The sequence below is a fragment of the Phyllostomus discolor genome, chromosome 7 (genome assembly GCF_004126475.2).
Source record: "Phyllostomus discolor isolate MPI-MPIP mPhyDis1 chromosome 7, mPhyDis1.pri.v3, whole genome shotgun sequence".
Lineage (NCBI taxonomy): Eukaryota > Metazoa > Chordata > Mammalia > Chiroptera > Phyllostomidae > Phyllostomus > Phyllostomus discolor.
The window spans coordinates 46106422-46123417 of NC_040909.2; the positions used below are offsets into that span (position 1 = coordinate 46106422).

The window sequence follows — 16996 nt, forward strand, 5'->3', positions numbered from 1 at the left end:
GCTTAGGCCCTTCTCCCTACAGGTACACACTTTGCAGAACCTCAGAGTTCCTTGGTACACAGTTCAAGAACCACTGTATAGTGGTGGTAGGGACATGGACCTTTATGTCAGCCAGAGAGGGAAATTTCTGTTTCCATACTGGTTGTGTGTCCTTTGTAAGTTTTACTTCTCTAAACCTTAGTTTCCTTGCTTGTGGACTGGTGATAAAAAAAATACCTGTTGTGAGGATCAAATACCCTTGTTCATCATGTCCATCCAGTGCAGTTCCTGGCAGGTGGTTGGCAACATGGGGTTGAATGTCAGTGAATCCAACCTAAAACTTCCTCTAGCTCCAGACAATAGGCCTCCCAGTTGATCTGACTGGTGGAAAAAATAACTTGGTTTCAAATTCCAACTGTTCCTCCTGCTGGTTGTGTGACCTTGCATAAGTTACTTAACCTCTCTGAGCCTTGTTTTTCCCACCTCTGAGCAATGAAGACAGTCTCAGTTTCTACCTCAGAGGTTTAAATGAGATGATGCATGAACTACATCCAAGCCTCTTAATAACATTTACCATTCCCAACACTGGATCACCCATGGCATCTTACTGGCCAGCTCCCTCACACAAATGGTCTGGATGGGAACCCTCTTGCCAGCCACACTCATTCCCATGCAGAAGCTGCCATCACCCATGGGGCTGTGATAGAAGAGAGAGGTGTTTCTGTCTGTCTACCTGTCTGTGTGCCACAGGTCCTGTGCACACTGACAATGTACAAGTGCCCAGAGCTGGGGGAGGGAGACTAGAAGGCAGCTGTCAATCCTTGTGAAGGACTGAGGGACAGAGAGGAAACAGGACTCTGGGTTTGCAGCTGACATTTCCACCTTCCTTCTTGGGACCTGCCTGGACACTGCCCAGCTGCTCAGAGGGAAATGTTTCAAAGGGGCAGCACATCCCCCCCCCATCACAGACTCCTTTTGCCATCACTAACACTGGTTTCCTGGACATTTCTGCATTTATCTCTGTCAATCCTTGTAACATACCAGTGAAGCAGCTGAGCATATTCAAGCTTATTTGGGAGCTGGGGAAACGGAAATGGAACACTTTTCTGTGGAGCTGGGACCCTCGTCTCTCCAAGGCCTGCTCTATTTGTTAAAAAATGAGGCAGACATCTGTAGGTTTGCAGCCATGATGGGGCTGATCCCCAGGGGCTCCTCTGTTCTTCAGGGTGCCCTGGGAAGGGCTAGTGATTGTCAGACAGGTGGACCAAACTTAGCATTGTTTTCAGCACCTGCCTTAGGAAGCAGCTGGCCACCAGGGAGTGAATTAAGAGAGCAGAGTTCTGGTGGGATATGGCTGAGTGGGTAGAAGCCAGAGCCCCATCTGCCCTTCACAGTCCCTCAAGTGGTCTTGCCAACTCACCACCCCCTTCTTAGAAATGGACTCAGCAGCTGCAGGCTGCTTCAGCATTTCTGGGGAGCTTGCTCCAGACATTCCCAGCTGCCCACCCACTTTTCAGGTCAGTCCAGGCAAGACACCCCTGCCATGACCCAACAGGAGACCTACACCAGCCAGTCCTAATGATAGCTAAAATGGACGTGACAGAGCATGGAACACCAAGCCCAAAGAGCAGCCTGTACTGCAAGCTCCTGGATGCCTCCTCCTCATATGCAGGGGGTGGGAAATGGAATGGGAGAGGAGGGGGTGTTACTTGGACCAGGTCCCTATTTCTTTTTGTTAAGATGCTCCCCTTATTTAGTTGAAATTTTTATTGAGATAATTGTTGACTCACCCAATTTGGTTTTGCATCAGTATTATATGAAAACCTCTCCTCCCCCATACCCTTGTCCCATTTCTTGTAATGCTCCTCTGACCAGGGAGTTCCCCCCGTGATGCATTTTGAAGTAGCCGAAAGCAACAGAGGCTTGGCAAGGGCTTGTTCACCCCACATGAAAACTCTGCACACCTTGACCTTAGGATGGTGGATGATTATGTAACCCAGTGGTACATTTGCTACTCCTTTTGGGGAGAGAGGAGGGTATATGCTTCCTAAATGGACATGACCCTGAGCAAAGTTTCTGGCAGTGGGATCTGTGGCCCATGGAGGGTCAGGGTCCCTCTGTGGAGGCCATTTAGTACTCTAGATCCTGGGGTATGATTGGGGGGCAGGAATGGATGGGGGAGGGAGGGCATGGCCCCATCCCCATGTGGGGAGAGGCAGGGCAACCAGCAGGGCTGGGCTGAGGACACTGGGGCTGCTGTGGGTAAAAGTCATCTGGGGGAAAACTAAACAGGGCCCTTCTTTGAGTGAGTAAGCTCTGGGCTGTCCTTTTTGCCCCCCCTTGTGAGAAGCCAGGCCTTGCTCTGTAACGTGGGGGAAAGGGAGTGGGCAAGTGCAGAAGGATGCACTGGGGTAGGGACATTTGCAGAGCTTCCCAGACTCTCCTCACTCAGCCCTGACTGTGTCTCGTTTCTCACATGAAGCATGCAGGGAAGGCCTGTCTCCTGGTGGGAACTTCCCTGCACTGTGTGCCTTTCCAGATCAGGCAGAGACCACTCCCTCCATGCTCCCTCTTCTCTTTCCATGCATAAGAGGATGGGCTTGATTCAGGTGGCAAGCAAGGCATCCTGTGTTGTGATGTGCCTAGGGATTGACAAGAGGCTAGCAAAGGCCCAATGATGCCAATATGTTCTCTTAGGATCTCTGGCTGGGCCATCGTCCTGAGAAACAGCATGGAACAGCCTAACATAGGAGGCTGCAGCCCTGGAAGGACCCCTCAGGACCCAGAATGCAGCAGTATTCCTGACAGCCAAAAGTATAGTCCGAGGAGGAATGATGCAGGCCTAGAACATAACCTGGCACCAGATTCTGGGTCAGAGAAACCTTCTCCAAGCCCTTACTCCAATACCCCAGCTTTACCCTCCTCGAAAAGCACTGAAAAGAAGTATCCACTGATGAAGCAGCGTGGATTCTACTCTGATATCCTCAGCCCTGGAACCTTGGATCAACTTGGGGTGAGTGTGGCAACTGTCCCCTACCAAGCCTGAGTCCCCCCTTATGGGCTCCATTTGCTCATCCTTTCATCCATCCATCTACCCATCTATTCATCAGTTCATTTGTTCATTTATCTATCCATTCATCTATCTATCCATCTGTCAATTTGTCCATCATCTACCCACCCATCCATCCACCACCCTTTCATTCATCCTTCTGTTCACCTATCCATCTGTTCACTCATTCAACAATTCATTACTGAGCACCTACTGTGTGACAGGCCCTGAACTGAGCACTGGAGACAGTGAAGATGAGATATCCATGTCTCTATTGTCATGGGGCAATGGCTTTAGTGAGGAGTTACCTCCCTCGCCCAGCTCTGGTTTGGGAGGGGTCCTTGCAGAGGTGGCATACTGCTGATATCTAAGAGAGGGTAAGAAAGCAGCTGGGAGGTAGTGTCCAGGCAGAAGGTATAGAAGGTACAAAGGCTTGGTGTCCCTGACAGAGCCAATGGCCATGTGGGGGAGGAGGGCATGCTGTAAGGGGAGAGATAGAGGCTTGGGGCAGGGACAGAACAGAGAGGGGGTGGCTAGAGAAGAGTTCATGGAGCCCCACAGGCATCAGCGTTAGGCAGGTTTTAGGCAGGGGAGAGGGACTAAGAGAGATAGGACAAGGACCCACTGATACCAACACTGCCTGGGGTGCCAGAGTAGACCTTGAGAGGTGAGGTCCACACAGAGACCCCTGCTGGCCACACAGTACCTCTGTCCTGTGACTCAGTTCCTGAACACACACCAATAGTGTTCTCAGAGTGGGCAGTACAGGACCAGAACAAGGTAGGGCCAGGGGTGTCCCAGGTGGTGACAGCTTGTGGTCCACTGTAGCGTCTGAATGAGGAATTGTACAAACTCACCGTTTCTGCCCTACCCTCATACCCCCATGGTGCTCCCCAGTGGACTTGGGGAAGACAGCTGGCCTTGGGGTGCCTCCCAGGTCCCGCCTGTCCCCAGGATGCTCATTCCCCCTTGGGGTTCTGGGGTTTGGTTCTAGGAAGTATGCCGTGGCCCCTGCATGAACCAGAACCTCCTACGGCAGGCCGACCTTGACAAGTTCTCCCCAAGAGGTCAGTGCCCTGGAGAGCTGGGTGAGGAGGTACAGTTAGAAGCAGGGCTTCTAGCCTCAGGCTGAAAGTCTCAGTTTCCTCAAATGTAAAATGAGGATGACAAGAGATGAGGTGCTTTGCAAGGGCCCAGCTCACTGAACTGGGAGCTCAATGAGTGCTTTCCTCTTAGCAGAGCTGTGACATGGGCCCTGGGGAACTGGGGTTGCTGAGGGCCATGGCTCCAGTTCCCTCCACCCAGCTGGGGGTGGGGGTAGGGCATTTACATGTATATTTTCTACCTTCCCTGGAATGGGTCTTGGAGAAGGCCAAGACTGTGTCTGAGCTGTTCCCTGCTAGGGCCCCAGCCTCTAGAAGAGGGCCTGACACAGGAATGTGTCCTGGAGATGTTTCCTGGAGGAAAAGAGGACTCTTCTGTCCCTGTGATGAGTTTTGTAAGGACTGGGACAGGTCTGCCAGGAGTGGGGAGTGGCAGTCCCCCTTGGCAAAGGGAGGAGTAGGGTGGATCCAGGAGAGACAACAAGCAAGGTTGGGCTCTGAGTGACAGTCAGGAATTAGGTGGGGCCCTCCCACCTGGCTGGCAGACAGGATGCCTGCCCCCTTAGATCAGGCACAGATGCCCCATGGTCCCAGCTGTCTGCCAGTCCTCTCCAACCCTAGCAGAGGCCTAGCTCCTTCCTGGCACTACCCAGATTAGTGCTGTCGGGGCCCATGGGCCTCATGGGGTTTGTGACCCCCCCCCCGCCAAAGTGGCACAGGAGACGTCACATGCATGAGCATTCGTGCTGTGATCTGAGGATCCAGTCTCACAAGTGTATGTGGCCCAGAAAATTATTACAAACCACAGGTGTAAGAGCTGCAGGGTTACTGGCAATAGGGAATGTTGCTTCTACCATCCATGGCAGGGGTAAGGTGGGTGTGGTCAGCAGCTCTGCGACCCCAACCATGTAATGAAAAGGGGAATGTTGAAGAAGCCTGCCTCAGGCTCATGGATGCAGCAGGGACCAGAGGCCATGCTTCGTTCTCCTCACCCTGGATCCTTCTTGGCTCCTGAGATTCAGGGCCAGGAGCCGATGGTTCTGGGAGTGGAATGGTCTCATAGACCCACAGGCTCAAGAGCAGGTGGTTGGGGGTCTGAAAACAGCCCTCTTGACCGGGACTTTTTGGTGCTGTGAGGCAGTGAGGTTTCCCCAAGTACTTGACAGCTCTGGTGAAAAATGGACTTCAGCTGAAGGCAGGTGGCCTCTGCTGAGCCTCAGAAATGATAAGGCCCAAGGAGGGTCACGAGGGCCTCCCAGGAGAGTGGAGGGGAGTCATCACCTAGCTGTTCTGGACCCAACCAGCTCCTAGAGAAGGTGGCTTATCTCCTGAAGCATATTCCAATACCTCATTTCCCATCTCCATAGTCTCAGTTTTTCTGGAACTTTCTGCTTAACAGCCTGAATCCTGAATAACACCTCAGTCCCAGGCAAACTGGAATGCTCACCCTATTAGTAGGCCTGTGTCCACCAGCTCCCCTCCCCTGAGACCTAGAATGAAAGCCTCTGCCTATCCTGGTTGTCTAAGTAGGGGTGTCCACTTTGTGACTTGAAGGTCCTCCAGGGCCCAGGTGGAGGTGTCCCTACTCTATACTATCCAGGATGCCCGGAGTCAACAAGTGGTCCCAGGGAGTGAGTAGTGTTCAGACTCATATGCTTTGGGGGGCCTCTAGGGCAGGGGTAGCAGGAACAGGTCCCAAATATGCAGGGAGCTATCACTTAGCCTTCCTGTCTAGTTGTAATCCTCATCTGTGGTTTGATTTAGCATCTGGCTTGAGCAGTGGCAACTAGTGCTGGGGCCATGGTCAGCGTGATGGCTCTGAGCTTAGAACAGGACCTAACAGACCTTCTGGAGGCCCTTGTCCCTCAGGCTTGCACTCCCTTGGGTGCCTGGTGCTATGTCTGGCTTCTCCCACCACTGCTTGACCATAGGCTAGCTCTGAGACTTCCATGCCCCAAAGTAGTGTGTATGCCTAATCCCTGCCTAGTACTTTGTCTTAGAGCAGGGGTATTGGGCCCCAGTCTGAGTCTCTGCAGCTCATGCCCCTTCCTCTGCCTATAGTCAGAACCTTTGAGGTTCCTGAGGACTTCGAGGAGCGCCTGGAGCGGCAGCGTATCGGGCCCACCACCCAGTTGCTCACCCAGGCTGACTTCCCACTGCAGGCCTATGAGCCCAAGGTGCAGGTGCCCTTCCTGGTGCTGCCTGGCCAGTGCCCCCGCAAGACTGAGATTGAGAGGTATGGCTGGGTGGGCTGGGGGAGGGCCTGTCCTCAGGAGGCTGTGTCTGCCCAACTCAAGGCAAGGGATAGCAGGCAATTCAGTGACCATTCCCACACCAGAGGTCACTAAAATGAGCCTATGTGCAAGTGTTCAAATCAAACCCCCTAGTTCTTTGGTCTCTTGATATGAACAAATTGCTTTTCATGCTGTGGAATTGGGGAGGGTGATATTTGGGTCAATGTGGTAGAACTGCCAGGCAGGACAGAAGGGCACTTGGAGCCCAGAATACCAGTTCCAGCCATCACACCACTCCCTGATGAGTCCCAGAGTCACAAGTTGCCCTGAAGGGGTCCCTGGGCCACATCCTTACCATTTCAACCCCATGGGCTTTTGCTAACACCCACTGAGCCAGCTGCCTCACACAAGCAGTCACGAGATTCCCTGTCTTCCTCCACCAGGAGGAAGCGGCTGTACCTGAGCCTGGACATTGAGCAGCTGCTGGCCAGAGAGGGCATCGACTCCAACAAGCTCATGCCCAGGCACCCAGACCCCCACCAGCCCCAGACCATCGAGCAGGGCAATGACCCACTCTTCCCCATTTATCTCCCACTGAAGGTGAGCACAGCTTCCACAGAGGGGTGGTGGTCAGGGGGGGTACATGATCTCGGCTGAGGGGCCAAACCAGAAAGGGGACCCCATGGCAATCACAAGTGCTTACTTGCCAAATACAGCAACTGCATAATTGGAGCCCTATAGGGGTCTCAAACATCTTAGCCTGAGACAGAGAGGCCCCAGGACCCATGGGATGCTGATTCTCCACTGCTTCCCTGGGAACCTTGGTAGCCTATATGCTCCCTCCCCCACCTAATCCACAGGTATCAAGAAGCAGCCCAGTTGGACTGTGGAATATGTGCAGGGCTCCCTGACCACTGCTCTGGGCTCACCAAGATAGAGAGACCAGGAGTGGAGGAAGGCATCATTGCAGCCCCTTTTGGGTACTGACAGGCACACTGAATCCTGGGAGGAGGAAGGAGGAGGATAGCCTGCTCTGGGTTTTATGGCCCCATTTGTGGCCCTGAGTGTGTCTTGCAGGGAGGTAGAACTGAATCCAGATACACATCAGCCTGCTGAAGGTGGTCTCCTGACAACCCTGAATCTCCATCATTTCCAAGTCTGGGTAGGGTGTTTGGGAAAATCCAAGGGTCATCTCTTACCTTGGACCTGAGCTGGATGACTTGGGGCAGTGGGAAAGAGAGCCCATATCCCACTATGTGTCCCCAGGTATCCTTCTGACTGAACCTTACAGTGGCTTGGCTGGACAAGGATCCTGGGTTTCATAGATCCAGAACTCACGGGCACCTGTGAACAGCAGAGGAGGCGCTCAGCTCTCTGGTTCCCAGTCTGCAGCACCTGCACCTGGGGAGGAGCCTATGTAGGCACCTCCATACGCTAGCATGCCCAGACTACTCAGGCCCCACTGGGTTGGTCTGCCTCCCCCTGATGGCTGCTGCTTTCTTTCAGGTGTTCGACAATGAGGAGTTTGACTGCCGGACTCCCAGTGAATGGCTCAACATGGGTTTGGAGCCAGGGTCTCAGGACAGGAAACCAGTCCCAGGAAAAGCCCTTCTGCCCACCAATGACTTCCTGGGGCATGGTGAGCAGGACCAGCCTGGTTAGGGGGCCAGGATGCTCGTTTGTACCCTTCCATCCTAGCGGTAGCTCTGCCAGGGATTCCTGGGCTGCCCTGGGGCTTAGCAGCCCTGGGACATGAGGGCCCCACCTTTTAAGACATCCCAGCTAGGATCTTGGCCAAGGGGCTGATGATACAGAGGCAAGAAATGCATGGGCCAGGGATGACATTAGTGGGAGGGCTGGGGAAGGGACAGCCGGATGGTGTCTAGTGTCAAAAACAATGCAAAACAACTTTGACTTATTGGTAATAAAAAACATACACATGCCTAAGGGGCACAGTTCAAGCCCTTCCGTCTCACCACTGAGAAATCACTATTGCTCCAGCTCTAACTGGGGCCTACCACCTCTCTGTGGCAACACACACACTCGCAAACACAGAGACACACTATCACACATGTTCACAAGCATGCTCACTGTTACATACCCCATCCCACACACTCACAAACACATGCAGGCACATTCATATGCACATTTTTACCAACTCACCTACCATCATCCATTTGCATCCACTGTCAAACCCACACACACATACCCACACTGGTGCCCAGGTTTGCTCTACCTTGTATGTATTGGCCCCTCCATTGGCCCTGGGTCTGCCTTGTGGGCAGTGGTGGCTCTCTCCAGCTAGCTGCTATTGGAAGCAGTGCCAGGGTAAGCTTCCACAGCCTCTGCCCTGGCCTGTGTGGCTGGTTCTATGTAGGCATCCTAGAAAGACCTGGGTCATGGGCTTGGAAGTTGGAGGTAGTCATGCCCACGTGCAGGGCTGAGGGCTGCTCTGTTTCCTGCCAATAGGTAGACAAGCCACTATAGAGCAAAGAGTGGGCCTGGTGGCAGGTAGGAGTGTAAGAGCCATGTTGGTTTTAAGACTGCTCAGCATCCAGGAGGCCCTCAATGAGTCCATTGAGCATGCTGTTAACTTTATGTTTTGATTTAAAATCAGGTTAATGCTGGAATCAATTTCTCTGAACTAGACAAGAAGCCCAGAATGTTCCCTTTATTTTTACTTAATTACAAAAATAATTTAACTCAGTTGTACCCAGATCACCATTTCCTGGTGATAAAACCAGAATGTTTGGGGCTGCATTAACCTTAAAGCACCTAGTATGTGCTTCCCCAGAGTGCTTCTGTTTGCACCCCTTCACATGGTTCCTGGCCTTTGAAGCAAGACGAGGGGCTTGCAGGGAGCAATTCTGCAGAGAACTCTCGTTTTCTGCTGAGGGTTTCTTATGACATTTTTTCCTTTAAGCTAAGCCAAGACAAAGTCAGTATTTTCAAAAAGGAAACTTACTAGGAAGGGAAGGGAAAGCAAAAACAGAACCAAAGCCAGTGAGGTATACCACAGCAACCTCCTTTACTCATCTATCCAGCATCAACATCCAGGGAGTGTTTTCTGGGAATTCAGCCCTTCTTCCTTCCTTGGTTCACTCTGTATTGCCCACATTTACTTTTTAATTATATTTTATTGATTATGCTATTACAGTTGTCCCAATTCTTCTCCCTATGTCCTCCTCCACCCAGCACTCCCCACTCTCTCAGGCAATTCCCATACCATTGTTCATGTCCATGGGTCATGCATAGTTTCTTTGGCTACCCCATCCATTTCCTATACTGTACTTTACATCCCCATAGCTATTCTGTAACTACCTATTTGTAGCTCTTTTTTTTTTTAATTTATTTATTTTTTAAATTTTGTTAATGATGTAATTTTTTTTAATATATTTTATTGATTATGCTATTACATTTGTCCCATTTCCCCCCTTCTCTCCCCTCCACCCTGTACCCCCCTCCCACCCACATTTCCCCCTTTAGTTCATGTCCATGTGTCATACTTATGAGTTCTTTAGTTTCTACATTTCCCGTACTATTCTTGCCCTCCCCCTATCTATTTTCAACCTACATTCTATGCTACTTATTCTCTATACCTTTTCCGCCTCTCTCCTCCTCCCACCCCCCTGCTGCTAACCCTCCATGTGCCCTCCATTTCTGTGGTTCTGTTCCTGTTCTAATTGTTTACTTAGTTTCTTTTGGTTTTGCTTTAGGTGTGGTTGTTAATATTTGTGAGTTTGCTGTCCTTTTACTATACATGTCTTTTCTTTATCTTCTTTTCTTAGATAAGTCCCTTTAGCATTTCATAAAATAAGGGCTTGGTGATGATGAACTCCTTTAACTTGACCTTATCTGAGAAGCACTTTATCTGCCCTTCCATTCTAAATGAAAGCTTTGCTGGGTAGAGCAATCTGGGATATAGGTCCTTGTCTTTCATGACTTGGAATATTTCTTTCCAGCCCCTTCTTGCCTGTAAGGTCTCTTTGGAGAAATCAGCTGACAGTCTGATGGGAACTCCTTTGTAGGTGACTGTCCCCTTACCTCTTGCTGCTTCTAGGATTCTCTCCTTCGTTTTTACCTTGGCTAATGTAATTATGATGTGCCTTGGTGTGTTTCTTCTTGGGTCCAACTTCTTTGGGGCTCTCTGAGCTTCTTGGATTTCTTGGAAGACTGTTCCCTTTGCCAGCTTGGGGAAGTTCTCCTTTATTATTTGTTCAAATACGTGCTCAATCTGTTGCTTTTCCCCTTCCAATTCTGGTACCCCTATAATTCGGATATTGGAACGTTTAAAGGTGTCTTGGATGCTCTTAAGCTTTTCCTCAATTTTTTGAATTCTTATTTCATCATGCTTTCCTGCTTGGTTGATTCTATCTTCCTTCTGGTCCACTGTATTGTTTTGAGACTCATATTCCTTCCTTTCACTATTGGCTCTCCTCCGCGTGTCTTCCTGCATCTGTTTTATGGTAATCTGCATTCTTTCATCTAAATTTCGACCAAAATCAACCAGTTCCGTGAGCTTTCTGATCACCAGTGTTTTGAACTGCGCATCTGATAGACTGGCTAATTCTTGGTCGCTCAAAAGGATGAGTCCTGGGGGACTGATCTGCTCTGTTGAAAACATGGTTTTTTTTCCCCCTTGTCTCTCCTTTTTTTTTCCGGTCTGGTTGCTCTAGTTACGGTGGGGGGCGGAGCCTTAGGTGCTCACCGGGGCTGGGCACCCCAGTCGCTAGATTGTGACGTTATATGTGGGGGCGGCGCGGGGCGGGAGAAAATAATGGCGGTAGTTCCGTTCCTCTGGGCTCAGACCCTTGTCTGGGCTTCTGGGCCGCGAGCTCTGCCCTGGTCCACAATCGCTACCCTCTGGGTCTGCCAGCCGCAGCTTGCGTACTCAGGGATCACTGCTGCCTTCTTGCGCGCCGGATGGCTTTTGCGCCGATTTCGCGCCAAACCTTCCCCCGACCTCCGCGCGCCGTCGACCCGAGCCAGCCCCGCGCCTGCCAGGCTCGTCTTTTCCTACCAGTCCGGATGAACGCGTCTACTTCAACTTCTTGGCTGCCCGACTTCCATTCAGATAAATCCTCTGCCAGATCTGGGTGTTATTCTGATAGTAAATTATTGTTGTAAATTATTGGTTTTCTAATCTTGGTTGTGCGAGGAGGTACGGTGCATCCACCTATTCCTCCATCTTGCCAGAAGTCTCTATTTGTAGCTCTTAATCCCCTCACCTCTTCATCCATTCCCCTACACCCCCCTCCCATCTGGCAGCCATCAAGACACACTCCATATCCATGATTCTGCTTGTTGTTGTTTGCTAAGTTTGTTTTTTAGAGTCAATTGTTGATAGATTTGTATTTATTGCCATTTTATTGGTCATAGTTTTGATCTTCTTTTGCTTAAATAAGTCCCTTTAGCACTTCATATAATAATGGCTCGGTGATGATGAACCCCTTTAGTGTTTTCTTGTCTGGGAAGCTCTTTATATGTCCTTCGATTCTAAATGATCGCTTTGCTGGGGAGAGCAGTCTTGGCTGTAGGTCCTGCTTTTCATGGCTTTGAATATTTTTGCCAGTCCCTTCTAGCCTGCAAAGTTTCTGTTGAGAAATCAGCTAACAGTCTTATGGGAATTCCCCTGTAGGTGCTTTTCTCTTGCTGTTTTTAAGATTCTCTCTTTAACCTGTGGCATTTTAATTATGATGTGCCTTGGAGTGGGCCTCTTTGCACCCATATTGTTTGGGACTCTCTCTTCTTCCTGGACTTACATGTCTGTTTCCTTCGCCAAATCAGGGAATTACTTTTTCATTCTTTTTTCAAATAGATTTCCAATTTCTTGTTCTCTCTCTTCTCCTTCTGGCACCGCTATGATGTGAATTTTGGACCTCTTGAAGTTGTCCCAGAAGCTGCTTACACTATCCTCATTTTTTGGATTCTTCTTTCTTCTTGTTGTTCTAATTGGGGGTTTTTGTTTTTGTTTTTGTTTTTTGCTTCCTTATGTCCCATATCACAGATTTGACTCTCAGCTTCACCCACTCTATTGTTGTTTCCTGTAAATGATTCTTTATTTCAATTAGTGTATCCTTCGTTTCTGACTGGATGTTTTTGATGCTGTTGAGGTCCTCACTTAGTTCTTTGAGCATCCTTGTAACCAGTGTTTTGAGCTCTGCATCTGATAGATTGCTTATCTCCATTTTGTTTGGTTCTTTCTCTGGAGTTTTGGTCTGTTATTTCATTTGATCCAAGTTTCTTTGTCTCCTCCTGGTGGCAGCCTCCCTGTGTTTGTTTCTATGTATAAGGTAGAACTGCTATGACTCCATGTCTTGGTAGTGTGGTCTAATGTAGTAGGTGTTCTGTAGGGTCCAGTGACACAGCCTCCTCTATCACCCAAGTTAGGTAATCAAGGTGCGCTCTTCCTGTGAGTTGAGTGTGCTCTCTTTTTGTAGTTGAGCCTTGGTTGTTGTTGGCAGGTCAGTGGGAGGGGTTTACCCAGGCCAGTCAGCTGCAAGGACTGGCTGTGATCACTGACCACCAACCTCAGCCCTCTGTGGAGGATCAGCTGTGTGGGGGCCGGGTGCCCACATTTGTTTTAAGCCACTACATATTGAGGCTTCTCTGCCTGGCACTGTGCCATATGTATGTAACATCTACAAAAGTTTATTGAGCACCTACTACACATACCAGTTTGCATTCTAGGGACAGGGATGCATCTGTGGTCAAGATGGGACAAAGTCACTCTTGCCCTTGGGAAACTGACATTAGTGTGAGAAGGCTGACCAGGACCAGGAGAGGATAAATACACAATATGACTTAAGCTCTTTGAGGGACACAAGCAGGGTAATGGGTCAGAGAGTACCTGGAGCAAAGATACTACTTTAGGCAGAGGTGATTCTACATTGAGAAACCACTTGAGCAGGGAAGAAACAATTAATGAGGTGGCTTGAGTGAAGACTATTCCAGGCAGGGGGCACAGCCAAAGCAAATGCAAAAGCAAGCTCCAAAGTCTCAAGAATAGCCAGACATCCAGTGTAGCTGGAGAGAAATAGTATGGGGTGCAATGGCAGTAGGTGAGCTGAAGAAGTAGATTTTCAGTGGTGGGAGGCCCATCCAGACCAAACAGGCACTAAGGCCCCCTTGGAGGTCATTGCAGGACAGCAGTCTTCTTCCCTGCCCTAACCTGCCCTGATAAGAGGGGCCAAGGGGCTCAACTGCCACAGACAGCCTATGGGAAGGGTATAAGTCACCCTGGACTTGATCAATTTGAAGGGGTCTAGCTCAGACACGATGACCTTTACAACTCGATAGGTCTCTGCTTGCTTGGGGCTTTCCTGCCTCCTCTCCCAGTCCTGCTACCTTCTCTCCCCCCGCCCCCTCCCCATGGGGTCATGCAGAGTACAAGGGCAGAGAGGGCTACTCCTTGTGACTCCTCCTGCTACCAGGGCCTCCCCAGAGTCCAGCTCAGAGTCCTAGGAGAAAGCAGGGCCCCCACTCTGCTGTAGCCAGAGGTTGCCCTCCTGGTGGGAGTAAAGCTAGACTAGTAACCTCGGAGACCCATTCCCAGCACCTGCTGCCCACATTGAGAGGCCCCACTCACCCTATGACAGGAAATACTGGTGGGTTTCCCTTCTGTTTCAGAGGACCCCAAAAGTCGGGAGCTAAAGTATCAATGGTTCAATGTTGGTGTCCTGGACTACGACGAGGAGAAGAAGCTGTACCTGGTGCACAAGACAGACAAGAAGGGCTTGGTGCGAGATGACATGGGGAAGCCCATCCTGAATGGAGGGGTCACTGCTGAAGGTACAAGCTTTCTGCCCCCATTTCAGGCAGACCCCCAGCTCAGGCTGGACCTGGCCTGTAACTGAAGCCAACCCCTCACTTAGGGCACAGCCTGCTCATTTGGAATTTTCCCTTGTTCTGTTTGTCCTGTGGCTATCTGTCCCTAACCAGTGAGAACCAGAGGACCCACCCCAGAGACCTCAGAGTCGTTATTTGATATACCAACTCTGAGCAGCTGGTATTGGTATACCAACTCAGCATGATGGTGAGAAGGAGCCTGAGGCCCATTAATTAGGGATGTCCACTTTGGCGTGGCATCAAGGAATGGGAATGTAAACAGCCACCCCTGTATAGCTCCTTGTTTATGCAAAGCTCTTAACAGTTTTCAGAGCACTCTCACATCTATCCATGACAACCTGTGAGGTGGGCAGGGCAGGGAATACAAACATACCAATTTCACAGATGTGATGGGGGTCAGAAAAGGGAAATCCCTTGCTCAGGGCTACCATGAATCAGCAGCACAGCCAGGCTGCAACCCAGTGCTCCAACCCAGAGAGCCCGACTGACTATTCCCTTCTCTCTCACACTTGCCTGGCACCAGGAAGGCCACCCCTCCTGACCTGCCAATACTGGGTGCCACGGATCCAGCTTCTCTTCTGTGCTGAGGACCCACGTGTGTTCACACAGCGTGTGGTCCAGGCCAATGCCCTGCGCAAGAACACAGAGGCACTGCTGCTGTACAACCTCTATGTGGACTGCATGCCCTCTGAGGGCCAGCGGCTCCTCAATGAGCAAAGCCTAAGCAAAATCAAGCAGTGGGCCATGAGCACGCCCCGGATGCGCAAAGGGCCCTTGTGAGTACCTGCCAGACCTTTCCCCATGCCCAAACATTACAACTTCCAGGAAGCACTCCCATGGGGAAGTAGTGCTGCCCAGGGGTAGAGCTACCTTTATGCTTGTCTGTTTGTGGCTGTCTTGCCTATTGCACTATGGACTTCTTGGACTTCAAATAATTTCTTGTTCACCTCTAGATCTTTCATTATTGATATGGACTGATGGGTTCTTACTTTATTCAAAGGGCTATAATCTGTTGCTACCATTTTTTATTTTGGTGTTCAAATTGTCCCAGATTTGGCCAGTAGGACCCCCTTCAAGGTGGTTCCTCTGTCCTTCTGATGTGTTCCTATTGTTCTTTGAGCATGTTTTTACTTCCTGGCACAGCAAGAAATTCTGGGCTCGTCTTGTACTTTCCCAGACCTAGCCCTGAAATCAGCTATTTCTCCAAGGAGCCCTGGTTCCATTTAGTGGGCAATAGTATTTAGAAGCCAAGATCTAGGCATTAGATATGCTCATTGCTGTTGGGAAATTATTGTTTTGAGGCACTTAAACCAGAAAAATCTGGGAAATATATATGTATATTATCACATTATTACATTTCATTACATTATATATATATAGTCTCCACACACATTTCTGTCTTTATATCCGTCTATTGCTCTCTTAAAAACCATGGAATTCTTCCACAGATTGGAAGAATTAACATTATCAAAATGTCCATATTACCCAAAGCAATTTATAGATTCAATGCAATCCCTATTAAAATACCAATAACATATTTCACAGATATAGAACAAACATTTCAAAAATTTATATGGAACCATAAACAACCCCAAATAGCTGCAGGGATTCTGAGAGAGAAGAACAAAGCAGGAAGGATCACAATACCTGATATCAAAATGTATTACAAGGCCACTGTAATTAAAACAACCTGGTACTGGCATAAAAACAGGCACATAGACCAATGGAACAAAACAGAGAGCACAGAAATAAACCCAAGTCTCTATGGTCAATTAATATTTGACAAAGGGGGCAGAAGCATAAAATGGAGCAAAAATAGCCTCTTCAACAAATGGTGTTGGGAGATCTGGACAGCTACATGCAAAAAAATGAAACTCAATCACCAACTTACACCATACACAAAGATAAATTCAAGGTGGATAAAAGACTTAAATATAAGTCATAACACCATAAAAGTCCTAGAGGCAAACATTGGCAGGAAAATCTCAGACATTCCACACAGCAACATCTTCATGGATATGTCCCCTAAAGCAAGGGACATAAAGGAAAGAATAAACAAATGAGACCTCATCAAATTAAAAAGCTTCTGCATGGCTAAAGAAAACAGCATTAAAATGAAAAGAGAGCCAACCGTATGGGAAAACATTTGCCAATGACACCTCGGACCAGGGCTTGATCTCCAAAATATACAAAGAACTCACACGACTCCAATCCAGCAAAACAAAAAACTCAATTAAAAATGGGCAAAAGACTTGGACACTTCTTCAAGGAGGACATACAGAGGGCCCAGAGACACATGAAAAGATGCTCAGCCATCACTAGCCATCAGAGAGATGCAAATTAAAATCACAATCAGATACCACCTCACACAAAATCAACAAACAAGTGTTGGAGTGGATGCAGAGAAAAGGGAACCCAAGTGCACTGTTGGTGGGAATGCAGTCTGGTGCAGCCACTGTGGAAAACAGTATGAAATTTCCTCAGAAAACTAAAAATGGAACTGCTTTTTGACCTGGCAATTCTGCTGCTGGGATTATACCCAAAAGCCCTGAAACACCAATCCAAAAGAACCTATGCACTCCAGTGTTCATAGCAGCACAATTTACAATAGCCAAGTGCTGGAAGCAACCTAGATGCCCATCAGTAAATGAGTAGATTAAAAAACTATGATACGTTTACACAATGGAATTCTACGCAACAGAGAGAAAGTAGGAGTTTATACCCTTTGTGACAGTGTGGATGGAACTGGAGAGCATTATGCTAAGTGAAATAAGCCAGGCAGT

General features: G+C 49.2%; 1 protein-coding gene across 3 annotated transcripts in view; it reads left to right on the forward strand.

Annotated features, from left to right (window-relative positions):
* The first annotated feature begins 2528 nt into the window (after positions 1-2528).
* Positions 2529-16996, forward strand: part of DNAH1 (dynein axonemal heavy chain 1) — an 81482-nt gene continuing 67014 nt past the window's right edge. For 2 of the 3 annotated variants that reach the window (XM_036030867.1, XM_036030868.1), the window contains exons 1-7: positions 2536-2992; positions 4023-4095; positions 6193-6367; positions 6809-6965; positions 7872-8004; positions 13995-14156; positions 14737-14989. In XM_036030867.1, the coding sequence (XP_035886760.1) occupies positions 2654-2992; positions 4023-4095; positions 6193-6367; positions 6809-6965; positions 7872-8004; positions 13995-14156; positions 14737-14989 (1292 nt within the window). In that variant the 5' untranslated portion in view covers positions 2536-2653. Of the gene's footprint in view, positions 2993-4022; positions 4096-6192; positions 6368-6808; positions 6966-7871; positions 8005-13994; positions 14157-14736; positions 14990-16996 lie in introns of all 3 variants that reach the window. The other variant, XM_036030869.1, reaches the window with a different exon arrangement.